The sequence below is a fragment of the Vulpes lagopus genome, chromosome 9 (genome assembly GCF_018345385.1).
Source record: "Vulpes lagopus strain Blue_001 chromosome 9, ASM1834538v1, whole genome shotgun sequence".
Lineage (NCBI taxonomy): Eukaryota > Metazoa > Chordata > Mammalia > Carnivora > Canidae > Vulpes > Vulpes lagopus.
The window spans coordinates 34446860-34466072 of record NC_054832.1 but is presented as its reverse complement, the minus strand read 5'-3'; the positions used below and the strand labels follow the sequence as shown (position 1 = coordinate 34466072).

The following is a 19213-nucleotide window of genomic DNA, read 5'->3' as shown; positions in this document are numbered from 1 at the left end:
CTACTTGCTGTTTCTGATTTTGAGTCAGTGTGATCTTCTCAGAGGAAACACTTGCCCATAAACTATAGCTCTATTTTGAGAATCAAATGGAATAGTGTATGAGAAAGGCATTTGTAAATTAAAGGGCGTGGCATATCTACTCTTTCCCTTAAGTACAAATGAAAGACCATCAATTTCAGAAACAAATGGGCAATCAGAAAAATCATTTTACTTTGCAGATATTCTGCAGCTAGAGATCCATTTTATTTTTCAGTTATGTGTGGAGGGAAAGATGAAATTAATGACATTCCAGTTGATGGACTCTACGCACTTGTTTTCTTAGAAAGTGAGACCCTCTCCATAAAGAAGGGAAAAGAAACTAGAAGGTGACTTGAAGACAGTAAGATTTTTAAATGTTAAGGAAGTTTTTAAATGTTATGGAAGATGATCTCTCCTTCAGAATAATTCTAATAGTTCCAAAGAATGGACTGTATCAAAAAGGAATATAATTTCAAAATATATATATATATATATATATATATAAAATCTCTTTTGCAACTTTTCAGCAACTCTAAAATTACTCTAAAATAACTTTTTTAAAAAGAACATATCACCATAAATGTTCAAGAAGAAGCCTCATAGTCGTTCGTCTTCAGGGACAAAGAAGATATCTACAACAGGCTAAGGACTCACTGAAAGTGATAAAAAGGGCAACTTTGAGGAAAGGGCTGTACACTCACCAACCATAAATTCTTGGGTAACCAATACTGTTCTAGTTCTGGTAGTAATTAATTCTTAGATATTTTGAACAAACCTTGCCAACAGGAACATTCTTAACATCTTCCACAAAAACGACTTCCCGAAGAGACCACTGCTCTTCGTTCACCTTTTCCTCCTCTTTCGGGGCAGGGGTGGACCGTCGTCGTTCTTAGACAACAACAAAATGGTAAGTACCAAAAAGAAAATGTAAAAAAGACTTTATAGATTTCATCTAAATATATGAAAAAAGATAATCTGTAAAGGGATACATAACTGAGATATCTATATAACAATTCTGCGAACTACTGCTTTATGATGTTTTATGACCAACTTCCTCTTCAAATGACTTCATAGAGAAAAATAACCGTATCTGCTAATGACTAATGATGCTAATGCTACTGCAAACACCACAAAGAAGAAATAAAAAATTTACTTTGAACCCTTATAATTAGAACTTTCTGACCAAGGTTTAAAATAAAAGATCTGAAAAAAAATAAAATAAAATAAAAATAAAAATAAAAATAAAAATAAAAATAAAATAATAAAATAAAATAATAAAATAAAATAAAATAAAATAAAATAAAAAATAAATAAATAAAATAAAATAAAATAAAATAAAATAAAATAAAATAAAATAAAATAAAATAAAATAAAATAAAATAAAATAAAATAAAATAAAATAAGAGATCTGGGGACACATGAGTGGCTCAGTGGTTGAGCATGCCTCTGGCTCCGGTCATGATCCCGGGGGGGTCCTGGATCCAGTCCTGCATCAGGCTCCCTAAAGGGAGCCTGCTTCTCCCACTCCTATGTCTCTGCCTCTCTCTCTGTGTGTCTCTCATGTATTCATAAATAATTATCTTTAGAAAATAAATTAATTGATAAAATAAAATTTAAAAATCTGTTAGGCTATTCTTAAGACTATCACATAACTGTTGATAAAGTCTAACTCTCAGTTTCCTTATGTGAAAGCAAATACATTGTAAAATAAATTTATTTTGAGGACCTTACAAAAAAACTCTTTTAACCCAAGGTGCAGTAGTGAGTCTAGGTTCATAGATTCTATAAATTCTGACCAAGCCATAACCAATTTGTAATAAAACAGTCTCAACAAAAGTGGATAGATATTCTAATTAGTGGCAGTTATTTCCCATTACTGCAAAACATTTTACAAGTTATAAGAAACTGTTTTCAAAAACAAGAGAACAGCAACACTGTAAATACCATTTTTTTCATTTAAATAAAGCTACACACACATACACACAAATCAAACTGATAGAAATGCAATTTACATGAAAAGATATTAAAAATGGTAGGAGTTGCCTCAAATCATAAACAGACTGAATACGGCTGTCTGCCTGGGACCTTATTTTGACCAATATACACTACACATAAAACTTACTATATGGCATTGATGCACTGCTGGCAATTGAGGACGCATCGCTGCATGTGGATGCTGGAGATGGTGGGGGACCCATTTCTGTTTTCACTGGTTCCTGCTTACTTTCAGGCCTGAGATAGAAATGAGAGTCTCCTCAGTATTAAGAAAATGAAATATTTGGAACTTGTCAGATGATTGTTAAGACTCAAGTTTATGCTTATAAAGGAATGAAATCTTAAAAACTTATAAAAAGTAGTCTATTTCAAGATAGGGAAAAAGGTACACAGTGCATACTTCAAATTCTTAATAATGTTTTAAAAGAATGGAAAGAAAAATACACAATATAAAGCTATCAACAACATCGAACAATGATTCAGATAAGCCTTATCTAAGAATAGCAACAAAAACTACACTCAATTTAGCCTAAGCCTCTTGAGCAAATAAATAAGCTTCTCACTTCAGTGAACCCTGACTTGGACATAGCAGTTTAAGTGAGAAAATGGTAAAGGGAAATATAAAATGCCAACTAGATCATTAATTTCTTAGAGTTCAAAGAAGGAACTCTACTCACAATGATTTACAAAAATTTATTCCTGAACCATATGGTGATGAACCATCATCTGTTAAAACCGAAATAAAAAATTACAGAATTCATAAACTATCCCTTTGCACTGAGTTATTTCATTAACTACACCTAAGATGATAACTACAGTCAGCAACGACATAATATTCTACAGATGGTAAAAAACAAATATTTTTAGTCACTAAATGACAGAAGTTAGTTATCAGAAAAGTCACCTATTTCTAAGAAATTTGTTATATATAGATCATTCTGGTATATTTTATAATTAGGGCCATCATCTTAACCCCCTCATCTCCCAAAAAAAAACCCCAAAAAACGAAAACAAAAACAAAAACAAAACAAAAAACCCTCATCTCCTACTACCTACACCAGGAAATTTCACCTGAGTTTAGAAATAGTCCACAGAAAACAAGTATTATTTTCACCACCATCTTGGCAAAGTGGTCAGTACAAGCACACATGAACACTCATTCACAGCTGCTCTGCAAATCTTGTGATGGTGGAAAGAGACCGATACTGATTAATCACTGATACGCCTTTAAAGTGAATGCATATAAATGACTTAGTACAGGAGAGTCTGTTCATATGAAAATGACCATATTCTTAACATTTGATTTCACTAAGCTCTTATACTAAGTTTATTAATAAAGATGGCAAGTTTCAAGGAAGCTTGAAAAACTTCACAAATTACATGATTTTAATAGCATATTCTATTTTAAACTCATTTATATTTGTGTACATCAAAAATATTTCCATCATTCTTTACAAAGTTTCATTAAGAATGAAAATGTGTTTTGTCACTTTTATTTACAGGATTAAAAATCAATGTAATTAGAGACGAAGTCTATAAATCTATTTTATAAAACAAGAGAGGGGGAGAGAATACTACATACAAAACAAGAAGCCTTAACGTGGCATAAGTTACAATAGCTTTGGTTTATTAAAGATTATTTTTAACTTATTTAACAATAATCCTTGTATTTTCTGAATTTGAACTCGCATTTTTAGCATTAAGAGGAAAAGCAGCAATAAAGATAGCAAATTTACAATTATTACATTAATTAGAGCAAACAAAAAAATTTCAGCACTTTATAAATCCATAGTATAATCCCGATCATCTCTTCTCAAAGCCTGTATACATTATTTTTAAGATACACCAAAGTATTTAAAATGTTATTTCTGAAATATATTACTTATCCATGTTTCTATAATGGTCATGTATTTTTATAACATTAGGAAAAAAAGTTATTTATAACCTTTATTAAAGTTTTTCATAGTTCATATATCAAATAACCAAATTACATTACATATAAATATTTTTAAAGATAAATAGATACAAATGTTAAGATCTATGTATCTGGCTCCCAAACAATAAGCCAGCTTCTGTGTATGGGCTCCAGACAATTCTGCAGTGTTTCTGTTCACATACCCTTCCAACCGAAGAGTTTACAAATCCTTTATAGAATTTCCCTCCCTAACATGTTAACTTGTAAAATCCTTCCAAGGATCAAGATGCAGATAAGACATTAGATAGAAATTAAGATGATTACACAGGGAGAGAGGAAGGTAAAGTTGGCCTGATATAGGTAAGGCTGAACACATTTTATCTGCCACACAATGGCAAAGGACACACTCTAATGACAAAACAAAGACACCAAAAGATAATTCTACATGGTAATTCCAGCTGCTGAAGATCAAGAACAACTAAACTACACAAATATTAACCAAGCTGCAATAGACATCCTCATGAGACCCACCACAGAGCACTTTTCTGTGTTTCTGTGTACCACTAAGTCACCTTGGCTACCTCTACCACCACCCCAACCCCTCATATACAGAGCAAACTAGAAACTGGTATAAAACCATGATTAGACTATAGTACTTACTTAGCTTCAGTAGTTTTGCTAGCTTTGTCCATGCTTTTCAAGCTCTCAGGAGATCTAAGTTGAAATCTACAGCTATCATTCATATTCCAAACTGACTCCATTAAGACACCAACTTTAGGAATCCCAGCACTAATTGAAAATGCAACTGCTCCAGCATGATAAAGAGGATTATTTCTTAAGCATACCTAGCAAACAAAATAAACATCACCATCAAGATGACAAAATTTTAAAATGCACAGAGTTGCTTCAAATGTATGAAATAAAAGTATTGTTTCTTAGGTTTTCCAAAAACAATCTTCATTAATAATAAGGCTGATAAAGCATTGTCTTAAAGGTCTCCATCAAAAACAAAAAATAAATTTAAAAAACCCAACAAAACAAAAAAAGTCTCCACCAAGAATTTGTTCCCAAAATTAAGGCGCAATAATAATTTGAGCATATTTGTTAAAAAATAACTTTAACATTTCATGCAACAAAACAAATTTCATATAACAAATATCCTGACCATTCTGCTATAAGGAAATAGAACGAAACAGCAGAGAAGAAATTTTTTTAAAAGGCTGTCATTAAAAAAACAAAATTGGAACAAAACAATTACACTTTTTGTCAGTTTCTTAGAATTTTAAATTACTTTCCTAATTCATGATGCTATATAGTATACAGGGCTCTATAATTTCATCTCTATGGGTACTTCTTTCCTCCAGAAGACTGCAGTTTTCTACAAACCAGAAGCTTCTCTGGATAATATGTTTTTTCTTACATTAAAAAAAAAAAAAAGAGTATGTTAACATCACTGTTAGAAGTTAACGGAGTTCAGAACTGAATAACCTAAAACTTCTCACTGCCAAGGAGAACCCTCAGGTCATACACTGAAACTAATAACCTGCCAGGTGGCACCATCAAACACACTAACAATAGGTTCAAATGAGAGATAAACATGATTTCTGGAAATCTCTTTGGATTTCTTCAATTGCTCAAACTCACTGACATTCTGTTCAGTCATCCAGTAACTAATGACTATGTTGTACTTGACAGTGGCATATTTGAAGATCATGTGTTTGGTGGTTTATAATTAACTGTAGTGACACAGAAGAAGGTGATATATTTAAGTAGTATCAAAACTGGAAATAGTGGAGCAGAGTTGCAGTTCCATCAAACAGTTGTGTGTCACAAAATATAATACCTATGGCATAGAATGAATAGCTCATTAAGAGCTGACTTCTTGAAAAAGGTATGTCTCACTTAGTGTGACATAAAGGGAAGTTTCATCCACAAATTTTCAGAAGACTGGTGAAAGCTTAAAGTCTGAAAAAGGATCAATAGGAAAGAAGGCTATATTTTAAGGAGAAATGTGATAAGGCATTATATTAGAAGATAATTTATTGTCTTCTTATAAAAAATAAATGCACCTTACAGACAAAGAGGTATGTATTCAGTGTCCAGCATATAATAAGAAATGTCAATGAATAACTGCTAAATACAGCACTCTCAACAATTATGAGAGTGGAGATAGTTGAAAACTCTAAGTGATCAAAAGTTAAAACATGAACACTTTCCTTGTTCTGTGGCTGTGACTGACTTTAATCTCTAGTTTTCTATAGCTTTAAAACAAAATCTTAGTTCTATAACCAAAATATTTTAATACATATCTCTCAGCAATTTAGTGCAAAGCTATTTTTTTAAAAAAAGATTTTATTTATTTATTCATGAGAGACACACAGAGAGAGGCAAAGATATAGGAGAAGCAGGCTCCCCAGAGGGAGCCCGTTGCAAGACTGGATCCCAGAACCCCAGGATTACTACCTGAGCCAAAGGCAGATACTCAACCAGTGAGCCTTCCACGTGCCCTCAAAGCTATTTTGTTTAGAACTTTTTTTCAGTGCATCTTTAAAGTATTTTTTTCTACATTCCCTGTCTATAGTTATGACATCCTACAAGCTAATAAAGCAAATGCTAAGGTAGGATATCCTGCTAATATCGGACTCCAGTGAACAAGGAACTTTGAGAACACTGAAATCAGTATTTGGACTAACAGGAAAAAAGGAGCTCCCTGAAGAGTGAGATGTGTCCAAAGCAAATGACATAAATAAAGAAGTCTGAACAATAATATTCAAAATAGTGGGTAATCACTGAAAACTCCATAGTTAGGAGGCCAACAAAGAAGTCAGAACAAGACAAAAAAAAAAAAAAAAGAGCCATAAACAAAAAATGGATACATTTAAGCTGGGTTTTATAGAAAAGTAACAGTTAAAGTGGTGACTATTTTTTAAGACCTAGGGAATCTAAGTAATACCACCTTGTGATGAGAAAAAAACAATTAAAGGAGAAAGTGCATGATGACAAAATTAGCACCACATTGTGTGTCTAAGTGGTAGGGATTTTAAGGCCCTTAAACACTTATTGCAACATTTGCTGTAATGAATATATATGTCAAGTTTTATCATGAAGCTAAACTTCTAGAGAGTCTAATGAATGAAGTACAACAGTTCTCAAACTCTTTTGGTCTCAGAACCCTTTTTCCCTATTACATATTACTGAAGAGTAAGCCCGGGTGGCTGGCTCAGCGGTTTAATACTGCCTTCGGCCCAGGGCGTGATCCTGGAGACACAGGATCGAGTCCCACGCTGGGCTCCCTGCATGGAGCCTGCTTCTCCCACTGCCTGTGTCTCTGCCTCTCTCTCTCTCTCTCTCTCTCTGTCTCTCATGAATAAACATAAATGAATGAATGAATGAATGAATAAATAAATAAATAAATAAATAAATATTACTGAGGACCCAAAAATCTCTTATTTGGGTCCTATCTAGTTTGTATTTTTTTTAAATTTTTATTTATTTATGATAGTCACACACACAGAGAGAGAGAGAGGCAGAGACACAGGCAGAGGGAGAAGCAGGCTCCATGCACCGGGAGCCCGACATGGGATTCAATCCCAGGTCTCCAGGATCGCACCCTGGGCCAAAGGCAGGCGCCAAACCGCTGCGCCACCCAGAGATCCCTCTAGTTTGTAGTTAATGTATGATTAATACTGAGAAATTTTTAAATGTTTAACAATAATGAGCTCCAAGTTAATATAAACAATTTTATGAAACATAACTACATCTTTAAAAAGAATAGCAAGAAAAGTAGCATTGTTTACATTTTTGCAAATCTCTCAATGTCTGTTTTAACAGAAGACATTCCCATGTCAGCTTCTGCATTCTAGTTGTTGTGATACATTACTTTTGACTCAAGTGTTACGAAGACAATTCAGCTTCACACAGATATGTAAACAGAATAGAAAAGACTGCTGATTTCCTGAAAGAATGGAGAAATCAGCAGAAGTCCTTGAACCACACTTTCATCCACTGAGGTACGAGAAAAATTACTTATCTATAAGACAGGAGCCTAAAACCATCTCAGAATCAAAAAAGAAAAACTAGTAGAAACAGGGATCTGATGAAGCCTCCTGCCTTGTGCTGACAACATCCCCAAGAGCAGCATCTTTCAAATTGCCTGGCTGTTTATCACCTGGGATGTTTGTTAGACACTATGATACTTGGGCCATACTCTCAAACTGAAGGAATGTTTCAGGTAAGGAGCTCCAGGCTCTGCATTTAAGTACCAAGTGATTCTTAAAATTAGGCAAATCTGAGAACCTACCAACACGGGGGCAGAATCTCTGTTACTCCACTACTGAATAAAGAGCACATACAAGGTACTGGAATCCAGTCTTCAGATGACTTTCATTTGTAAAACTGCTTACACAGGAAGAAAGCAATTTTGAAGAGAAACAATGTTCCTTACGACAGGCTTCATTCTAATCACTTACCTGGGTACCAACAGTGATGTTTGGCATTGAAGAAATACCAGCACTAGATTTGGGCTTTTTATTTTTTGCTCTAGCTTTCTCCAACATTTTTTTTCTTTGACTAAAAGGGACTACACCCCTGAAAAGAAAAAGTATAAATTGGTGAAGCAAGCAGCAAAGAAGCCTACTAAATAAATCTGAAATTACATATATTACAGTATTTTTGCTTCAGAATAGTAGTATTAACACGTGTAACTTATTCTTAATCATAACTTGATCAGAGGTTTAATATATAACTGGATCCATTCTTATTACACCTTTAGGGATTAAAATTTATGGTTAACTGATCACTCAAAATTTTCTGCCAAATAACTATATTTCATTAGTAGATTCCCTTATATCAGATTTCTGCCAATGCAAATTTACCTTAATGCCTTAAAACATAACAGAAAATACATTTAGTCTCTAACAGTAAAGGAATAACTAAGGAAGGCACAGAATATTCATCCAATGAAATACTTTAATAACCTTAAAAAAAATTTTTTTTAAAGATTTTATTTATTCATTCATGAGACACAGAGACAGAGGCAGAGACATAGGCAGAGGGAGAAGCAGGCTCCCTGTGAGGAGCCAGAGCCAGATGCGGGACTTGATCCCAGGACCCCAGGATCATGCCCTGAAGCGAAGATCACGCCCCCACTCAACCAATGAGCCACCGAGGTGTCCCTAAAATTATATTTTAAGCAATGCTGTTGAATGAGAAAAGGCATAAAAGACACCCGATAGCCTATGCTTCCAATTATGTAAAAGCAAAGCACACATTTACGTTTAGAAAATAAGATTTACATACTCTCAAATGCTAACAATAGTTATCTTTAGATTGTAGGATGGTGGGTGATGTACACTTCTACTTTATTTTATTTTTAATTCCATAATTATATAGTCACTAAGTATGCATTACTTTTATAATGTTTTTTAAGGTGTCCTTTTTAAAAAATATTACTTTGCTCCAAAGTGGAATTTCCCTCCCTGTAAAGCATTATCTTTTACAATTTTTGGCCAACTTTCTCATGTTGGTATTCCACTACTCAAAGCACTTATCTTTTTTTTTTTTTTTTTTTTAATTTTTATTTATTTATGATAGTCACAGAGAGAGAGAGAGAGGCAGAGACACAGGTGGAGGGAGAAGCAGGCTCCATGCACCGGGAGCCTGATATGGGATTCGATCCCGGGTCTCCAGGATCGCGCCCTGGGCCAAAGGCAGGCGCCAAACCGCTGCGCCACCCAGGGATCCCCTCAAAGCACTTATCTATGTACCTAAAAGCATTCACTGATAAAGAACTCCCCCCTCCTTGTTAATACTCACCACCAATATAAATTGTTCTCTAGCTGGGCACAGGTGTAAAGGGCACAGCAATGTAAAGACACAATCCGTTCACCCTGAAGTTCTGAGTAAGTCTGTGCAGTGTGCTCTAATTTAGAAGCCACAGAACTTAAAGTTTCATCCACCCATGTAGCAACCTAAAGGGTAAAATAATAGACGCTTAAATGAATAAAAAACAAGTAGTCTTTCGAAAAGGATTGTGGTCAAAACTAGGAAAATATACTGTATGGACTGCAATTCTAAAATGCCAGTAAAGTAATTCAGAAAAGGTTCTTAAGACTACAACCTAAAACATTTTCCTCACAAAAATAAATCAAAGTAGCAGTAATAGAAATGAATGTCTAAAGCCATTTCTAAGAAATTAATCAAAATTAAACATTTGCTTCAACAATTTTCAGAAGAATTTAGTGACTCAAAAGCCAAACTGATAACCCAAGGTATAATAACCGATCTGTTCCAAATCCATCTCCTTCCAGCTTTTCAATAGCAACTCTTTTGTCAGGCCTTATCTTGAATATTGTTTCCTTCCCTTAAAGGAAAAATCTCCTCTAAAAGCTGGATTGTTGTACAGGGAGAAACTAGCAACAAAAGATTAGACATTGGATTACTCTCTTTAGGTTTAAGATGCTTTGTGTTTGTGGATCTAGTTAGACAAAACATGAAAGATGGCAAGGGGGCAAGGAGAGGAAGAAAATCAAGAATTTAGGCATAAAATCTTTCTCAATCAATGCAGTGTTCCGTACCTTATTATTTTCTGTAGCTACAGTTGCTCTTATGCTATTTGCAGACAGCAGGACTATCTTTTCATTGGTTAGCCCCAAAAATGTTGCTCGTGGATGATGCAGTGAAGGATTCTTTGAAAGCATAAGAAACATGATTACCATTTTGTGTGTCGATACGTAGAGCTATTCAATGCAAGTTTAATATGATAAAATACCTGTGCATTTCTGTAAGGCTCAGATTCACTCCACTTCCACTGATAAAGCTCCCCTTTACTGCTGACAGCCAAAAGCTCAGAATATAGAGCCCCAATACAGATGAATTTTGTTCCATCCTATAAAGTAAAAAATAATACTAGAGTATAAATATGACAACTGCCAAACCTAATAGTTTTAATCACTTCATCAAATCTGGATTAATTCTGTGAACATATAAATCACAGCTATGCAAAGTCTCAGCACAGACTGCAAAGCGCTCTATAATGTGGCCCTGGTTCCCTTCTGAACTCACTTAACTGTCCTCCAGTCACATAAGCCTTCTACCATACCTGCAGGATCCTGCCATGTCTCTGCTGTTCTCTTGCACTGTTTCTTAGGTGACTCAATCCCTCTCCTTAATCAAGTCTGCTCAAATGAAACCTCTCACCACACTACCTATAAAAACCAGCACTTTCATATGCCATCTGCTTACTCTACTTATTTTTAGGTGATTGCATTTCACAATCTGACATACTGTATTACTCATTGATAGTCTAGTCACTTGAATATAAGCTTTGCCTATCCATCACTGTATCCCCACTTCTTAGAACAGTGCACAGAGTAGTAGGTGCTCAATAAATTGCCAAATAAATCAAGAAAAAAGAATAAGAAGCTGAAGCTGGGAGAGTCAAGCCTCAAGACAGAAGACTGCTTCCCTCTAGGCTCTTCCAAGCTCCTGAAACAAAGGTCTACATTTTTTTTTTTTAAAGCAAAAGTTCATTTAGTTTTAAAGTAATGCATATGCCAGGATTCCAATGCAATTAAATTCTAAAAATCTTGGTCAATAAATGTAAATGAATATCAATAATTCTTGACATAATGTTAATATGATTGGAGTGGTGAAGCTATACAGAAATCACACAGCAAAACCTGCCAAAAAGAGATTTTTGGTTGTACTTTTGCTACTTGTCTATACACTGCTTCTCTTTGGAATTCTGGTTCTGAAGTATGCTAAACTAATGGTGACATTTTTGCTTTTCTGTCAAATTCTAATCTTATTTGGTCAGGTGGGTTATAGTGCTCAGCTAAAGCCTATAATGTCAGCCACGATTTACAATGTAACAAGAGGTCATGCTGCAGAAGTGTACCAAAGGAACACACATTTTATTTAATCTTCTATTTTACCATGATCAGCCAGCCCTATTTTCAAGTCATTCCACAGAAGGATAGGAGACCAAATTTGAAATTTTGCAAGTCAGTAAAATTCCTGTCTTCCCCTTCACCACAGGTGTCTGAAAACCCTCATCTACTCCCTCCAAGGCTGCTTGCTACATCAAAACCTATCTCACACCTCCTTCACGTTCCTTTGGTTAAAGGATGATGGGATCAGACCAAGTGAGCTCCAAGCCAGGATCCAGTACTTATCAAGTATGTAACTTTGGATTAAGTTTTATAATTTCCCTGAACCCCCTTTCTTCACCTCTAAGGAGTAGAAGATAAAAACCAAAGACAGTTAACATTTATAAAGTACACAGGACAAAGCCCAGCACCAATAAGTGCTCACTCAAATTCAACTATGATTACTCTGTCCCCAACTTCACCTCCTACTCAGAAAAGCACAAGCTTGATGAATATTCCTAGTTTTCTTGATTTAGGTAATGAAAAAACACCATTCTCCTCCCGTCCTCCCCACCTTCATCTCAGAGAAGTACCCTTCTTTCTTATTTAAAGGTAACCTACACACATGGGTTGAAAGCCTCTCTCATAACCTCAACAACCATCAAACTAATCTTTCCTTTAATATTACTTATGCTAAAGTGAATTGCTTGGCGTATGCTTCACCTTATCAGCTTCTTACTCAGAACCAGAACTGCACCATATTAGCCCCATGCGTTTAATTAATCTTCTCTTTAAATTCTTCAAACCATTTGATCCTGTTCATCTGTTCTGGTCTTCCTCCTATTTTCACAGCTATTTTCTTCAACCCCCTCTACCACCATGTAGTCCCTGCCCCAGATTCTGCCCTCATCCCTTTATTCAAATTCTGCTCTACCCTCAGCCTAACAGACTGCATCCACTGAGGCATCATGATTTTAACATGTAAATCTCCTACCTCCACATTAACCCACAAGAGTTATCTACCTGAAGGTCTTAAACCATTCTCCCGTCTATAAAATGAATTCATCATGTCCTCCAAAGCTGCACATGCCTTGCAGTCGCTCTCCACGAGTGACATCCATCACCCCTCTTTAACAGGAGAGAGACATGAAAACCTAGGGATACTGGTCACTTCTGCCTCTTCTCTCTCAACAACATAGTGACTAGTAAACCAGTGCTGCCTTTGCTTCAAATTCCCCAGATTCTTCCCTTCCTTTGTGCCCACTGCCATTCCTTTGATTGAAATGCTCACAGTTCTTTTCTGCGACAATTCTACCAGTCTCTGAACAGACTCCAGATTTTTCCTCTTCCTTTCTCCTGAAACTCCAGTAATGCCTACTCATTAAAATACAAAACAAAACAAAAAAACCAAAAACCCACAATCTCATCATGTCACTTCTCTAAGAACTCTGTTTGCTTCCTAGTGACTACAGACCATTTTAAACCTGCGGCAAAACTGCCTGAGGCCCTCACAGTCTTGCTCCATCTTGCTCTTCTCCTACTCCCTACCACACTGCAGCAAGTCTTAATTTCTCATTGTTCCACAAACACACCATGCCCTTTCATGACTCTAGGCTCATGCTTGATATATCTGGAATGCCTCTGCATCTTGGTCAATGCCTACTTAACCTTAAAAATGCTGCTCAGATATCATCTCCTCTATGAAGTCTCTGTCCAATCTCTCAGGTGGTATTATTCATTTCCATTGTGAACCCCAATGCACTGTATTCACACCGTCAAGTCTTATCACTGATCATACTGTGAAGACATTATTTTGTGGTTAAATGTCTGTCTTCTCCACAGAATCCCCTGTGGAGGGTTCAAATCGTAGTCAGCTCTACTTTTCCACAAGCCAGCGTGGCACATGACACATGGCACATAGTAGGAGTACCTTAACTGAATGAACAAATGAATTTTAACTCCAACTTCTCCAGATAAAATGCCTTGCTAGAACAGTACAATCCTGAACTAATCATCCCTACAGGAAGAGGGTAGAACATGAGGCCCCCTCAGAAGTGACTTACCTAATATCCTCAAAGACAGGACAATATTCCCCAGGTAAGTCCTGAATGAGCTAACTGAACCCCAAAGGCCCTGAAAATCCATTAAGGACAAATGTGGAAAATTTGTGTGCCCAAACAAAGGAAAATGATGAAATAATCACCTACTGTTTCTGGCCTTATTTAGATTTGTTATGCAAAGAAATACAATCAAACACAACACAAAAGAACAGTAATTTAGCTCACTTATTTCATAATGTCATAGAAAACATTTATTGTTTTAATGAAATATTAATGGCTGCCTCTGAGCAAGTTCGGGCCTGCTTCAACCCAATTGGAAATAATACACACGGTCTTTAAACAGCAGTAGTGGGATCCCTGGGTGGCTCAGCGGTTTAGTGCCTGCCTTTGGCCCAGGATGTGATCCTGGAGTTCCGGGATCAAGTCCCGCATCAGGCTCCCTGCATGAAGCCTGCTTCTCCTTCTGCCTGTGTCTCTGCTTCTCTCTCTTTCTGTGACTCTCATGAATAAAGAAAATCTTAAAAAAAAAAAAAAAAAAAAAAAAAAAACCAGCAGGACTTTGCAGCCCTTTTTTTTTTTAAACAAAAATCAAGTCACTAGTGGTTGAAGTCCTCGATAAATTTCCAACTGTCTGAAGAACAATAAATAAATGAACTGAGGTCATCAATCCAACTAGAAATCCCTTCCCAAGAGGAGACAGTAACTGTCAAAAATATGACAGAAATTACCTAGGGGCCAAAACTTAAGAAAAAACAACATACATGCTTTAACCTGAAAGTGGCTATTGTGGGACACAAAGCAAACTTTATGTTCAGTTTCAGCATATTAACTCAGCATGGATTTCTGTGTAACTTTACTCCTTCCTCTCTCTCCCATGTCTCTTACTTTACTCTCATCTGGGCATTCTCCTGGTAACAGTCTATCATGACTGTAGCTGCATCTTTTTTCCCTTATAAGTCACCTTAGATTCTTGTTGGAAACAGGCCGGCATAAACACATATATATAGTTACATTTTACATGTAGACATTTAGCAACATAAAACTAAATTTCTAGTCTGAGAAAAGTAAATTCCAGAATTGACTGAGAAGTAAAATTAAGCCATGTGAGATAATCATCTAAAGGGAAGATAGCATCTTCTTACCAATTATCACAGTTACTTCCAGAAATATAATGTACAAAAAGCAAACGGGAGGAGGGAAAGAAATGGGGCATAGTGGGGGTGCTGGGAAGGGAGGAAGAAATGATGGATGAAGAGACAGTGCAGCCTAATAAAAAGTTGCCATTCTTGAGGGGCTTGGATGGCTCAGTTGGTTGTCTGCCTTCAGCTCAAGTTCTGGTCCCAGGGTCCTGGGATCCAGTCCTGCATAAGGCTCTTTGTTCCTTGCGGAGCCTGATTCTCCCTCTCCCTCTGCTTGTCTCTCTGTCAAATAAATAAATAAAATCTTAAAAAAAAAGTTTGACATTCTAGGGTAAAATTAGTCAGAAACCAGTATAAACTTGGCTAGTTCAACTGTGGTCAGGAACTGGGATTTAAAGGCCCTCCCTTAAGTAGACACAGACTACCCATTAATTTCCTATCATGCTATATTATTATTGTAACAAACTCTTTTTCATTCCTTGCATTTTATAGCCCAGTAAGACTAAGGACATGATGGTATCTCTTTCAGCTTGTGCCCAACTCTACCAGCAGAGAATCTGACACACAAAATATTACTGCCACAAAGGCCCACTTGGAATACCCAAACCTACGGGCTCTCACCCTTCTATGACCTACAGAAACTACCTGTTCTCTTTGTAAAAGAGGACCCTGCTTCTCCTTGCTCTTTACACTTTACATACTGAGTCTTTTAATTCTCGTGACAATCTTGCAAGATAAAAACCATTATTATGCCCATCTTATAGATGAAAAACAAAGGCCCAGAGAAGTTAAAGGACTTGCCCAATGCCACAAAGCTAGCAGGTCAGGATATGAACACTTCAGTAGTCTGCCTCTAGAGTACACACTCTTAGCAATTGCTCTAGCTGCCTATGATTCCCTAAAGCCTCTTGTACCTAAATGGTGCTTACTCCAAAGTATTAACATCACTGGTCTGTCGTCTACAAAACGCTAACTCATCAGCAAAAGGCCTAACAAAGTATGCACTGAATCTAAGTTACTGAATTAACAATGACTTGAATGACCCTCACCTCTGTCTTAATGGAGCTTTCAATATCCCTATGATAATTTCCAATTTTCATATCTTTTAAGACACTGAAAAATAAGGGAAAAAACTTTTATGCCTATTTTTAAAAAGTTTTTAAAACTTTTTCTGTTTACATCTTGATGTCCTGCCTCTGATATCCACCAATCTGTTCTCTCAATCTATGAGCTTAGTGTTTTGTTTTGATGATCCCATATATAAAAGTGACTATACGATATTGGTCTTTTCTGACTTATTTCACCCAGCACAATGCCCTTGAGGTACATCCATGTTGTCACAAATGGCAATATTCCCTTCTTTTTTTAGGGTGGAATAATATTCAAGTGTATGTGTGAATATGTGTGTGTGCTTACATCTTCTTTAACCATGATCCACTGATGGCTTCACTGAGGGTAGCAGTCAGCCTCACAAACAATCACCTACTGGTATTTGTTGATAACTATGACAATACTTAAGAGTTTGATTAGGCTTAAGCTATTTTCTTTCCCTAAACTGAAATTTTTGATATCTAAATTTCAATCATAAGCTAATAAAAAGTGTTATCTTTTCAGCGACAATGTTTTTTATTTAAATTCAATTAATTAACATGTAGTGTATTACTGGTTTCAGAGGTAGAGTTCAGTGATTCATCAGTCTTATATAAGAGCTAGTGATCATAATATCATGTGCCTTCCTTAATGCCCATCACCCAATTACCCCATTCTCCCACTCTCCTCCCCTCCAGCAACCCTGTTTCCTAGGATTAAAAGTCTTTTATCATTTGTCTCCCTCTCTGATTTCATCTTGTTTTATTTTTCCCTCTCTTCCCCTATGATCCTGTTTCAGTGACAATATTTTAAATTAGATACTTAACAGGAAAAAAAAAAGTATAGGTAGAATATACTTTGTTTCAAACACTCCTATTCCTCCTTTATTCAATGTCTAAACATCAAGGAAATAACACACCAAGTAAATGTCTGCACAGTCCCAAGATCTCATGATGTACTTATTAACTGTCTCCGAAAACAAGCTGTACTAAAAACATGCCCATCAGTAAAGACCAATAAAGACTAGCTAAACCTATCACAGCACACACTGGCTAGGGAAGAAGCTTGCTAAACTTGTACTGTTTAAAACGCTTTCATTCACCAAAAATAATACATGATAAAGAAGCCCAGACTAATAATATATATGTGATGGCACTGTGAAAACAAGATTCATGAATCCTCTATTACTTTTTGCCAACATGAAGGAGACCCAGCCTAATATGATCCAGGCAAGAGAAATAGGAAACACAGAACAATTACAGAAAAAAATAGGGGGGGTCTAGGTTTAAATCACCTTCTACCATATGGAATAAAGGTAGAACTTAGGACATGTCTACTTTTATGGAAATAAGTAAGAGAATGCTAATTCAGGGAGTTTGTCAGCTGCCAAAGAAAACAGAATAACCTTTTGCTTACAAAGAGACTGATTAAAATTCATGTTCCTTCTTGCATTCAAGCTTTCCACATGAGCGGAATACAGAGGAAAATAAATGAACTACATCAAGATTCACAGTAACTGAAAAATAAATTCAGAAAGTTAAACAATATTTTCTTTTAATATCTCAAATTCAAATTCAACTTCAAAGAAAAAAAAAGAAATCCCTATCAGAATATCCTTATCTGCTAGAGATTAAGTTTTTTTACTTTACTTCTACTTAAGAAAATTTCCTACTCATGGCTCTGGAAATAAGAAAAAGGATGTCAAAAAAGAGATGGAAAACATGGCTTCCTACAGAAGACATTACCAAGCACTTATGACAATAAAACCTACACAGCATCAATAGGATGTAGACATTCTGCTTCACATGCAGCAGTAATGTATTTTTAAAGACTCAAATCAACTTAACGAATCTTGGATGTTTTCTAGAAGCCAGTCACTGTACTTCTCCTCGGGATGCAGAGCAGAACTCCCCTAGTCCATTCCTGTTCAGCCTGCTTTGTCTCCCAAGCATTTAGAGTCTGTTGGAATTCACTTCCATGAAACAGGACAGCTAACTAATCAACTAACTAATCAAAGAAACACAGATCCCTAATCTTGCCCTGACATGCATGCTTTGTATCAATGACCACGAACCTGCCCTGCAGTAACTGGGGTCCACTTCACATTACAAAACAAATTTCTACGAAGGACCTACAAAACAAATTTCTACAAAGGACCATCAGTTACTGGCAAAATTATCACCAGAAGTCCTGAAACAGAATGCCGATGTGTTATCTGGAATTACCATTCCGATTTCTCTGATTTACTTCATCAAGTAGGAAAAACAAAAATAAAACAAACCACCTAAATAATAGCACCACTGAACATACCTCACGAAGATGACTCATGTAGTGCCAAATAAAGATGTTCTATGTATATTTTAAAACAAAACAAAAATATCATTTATGTCTGTGTTTTTTAAAATAATGGTAGTACAAAAATCTGAGGTAAAACAGAAACTTTTTTGAGGGGCGGGGTTTGCCAGAAATCCATTTAAATGGAAAGGGTGGGAATTTTTCCAAATACCTTATCAGGCCACCACTGCAAATCTTCTCCTAGAGATACTGGACTTTGAACAGGTGTATTCTTCTTATCCAAGTTTGGCTCTCCTTCCTTGCTGGTGGAGCCCCTTTCATTATCAAATGAGGCTCCATCAAGCCACCTCCGTTCACGTAAACGTAAAACAGATTCACGTTCACGCAACAGCTCAGAGTCTCTCTCTAAGGGAAGAAGGAGAACTGGTATGCAATTGGGTCACACCAGTGGGATAAAAGTAAGCCACTCTCTAGTAAAGACCCTTCAGGATGCAACTAACAGCAGTTTATCTACTCACAAAAATTTAATGTAAATGTATATCTAAAAAGCCTGACATGCAACATTCAAAACATTAACTCTTTCAAGCGAAGGTATGCAAATTATAAACTCCTATTTTTAAGAACTATGTAGAGGTAGACATTTTTGAATTCCAACTACATGTGTTTAGAGCAGAATTACTTTATTTTAAACTGGATTTTTTAAATGGAGTTTAAAATTTGGGGCTTTCATTGAAAGTGCTTACCATAACTTTATTAAAGAATGTGCATAAATTAGAATTTCAACACATCAGACACATTGTAAACCAAAAAAGAATATTTGTTAGAATGTCTTCA

At 35.9% G+C, this 19213-nt stretch overlaps 1 protein-coding gene across 6 annotated transcripts in view; it reads right to left on the bottom strand.

Moving 5' to 3' along the window:
• The window catches only part of UBR5 (ubiquitin protein ligase E3 component n-recognin 5), a 136597-nt gene that overhangs the window by 56150 nt on the left and 61234 nt on the right, over nucleotides 1–19213 (bottom strand). For 4 of the 6 annotated variants that reach the window (XM_041768513.1, XM_041768517.1, XM_041768512.1 and 1 more), the window contains exons 9-16: nucleotides 18591–18802; nucleotides 10698–10814; nucleotides 10504–10614; nucleotides 9743–9897; nucleotides 8398–8515; nucleotides 4589–4773; nucleotides 2141–2250; nucleotides 794–906 (exon numbers count right to left, since the gene is read on the bottom strand). In XM_041768513.1, coding sequence (XP_041624447.1) covers nucleotides 794–906; nucleotides 2141–2250; nucleotides 4589–4773; nucleotides 8398–8515; nucleotides 9743–9897; nucleotides 10504–10614; nucleotides 10698–10814; nucleotides 18591–18802 — 1121 coding nt within the window. The remainder of the gene's footprint in view (nucleotides 1–793; nucleotides 907–2140; nucleotides 2251–4588; nucleotides 4774–8397; nucleotides 8516–9742; nucleotides 9898–10503; nucleotides 10615–10697; nucleotides 10815–18590; nucleotides 18803–19213) is intronic. The other 2 variants (XM_041768515.1, XM_041768516.1) reach the window with 1 other exon arrangement.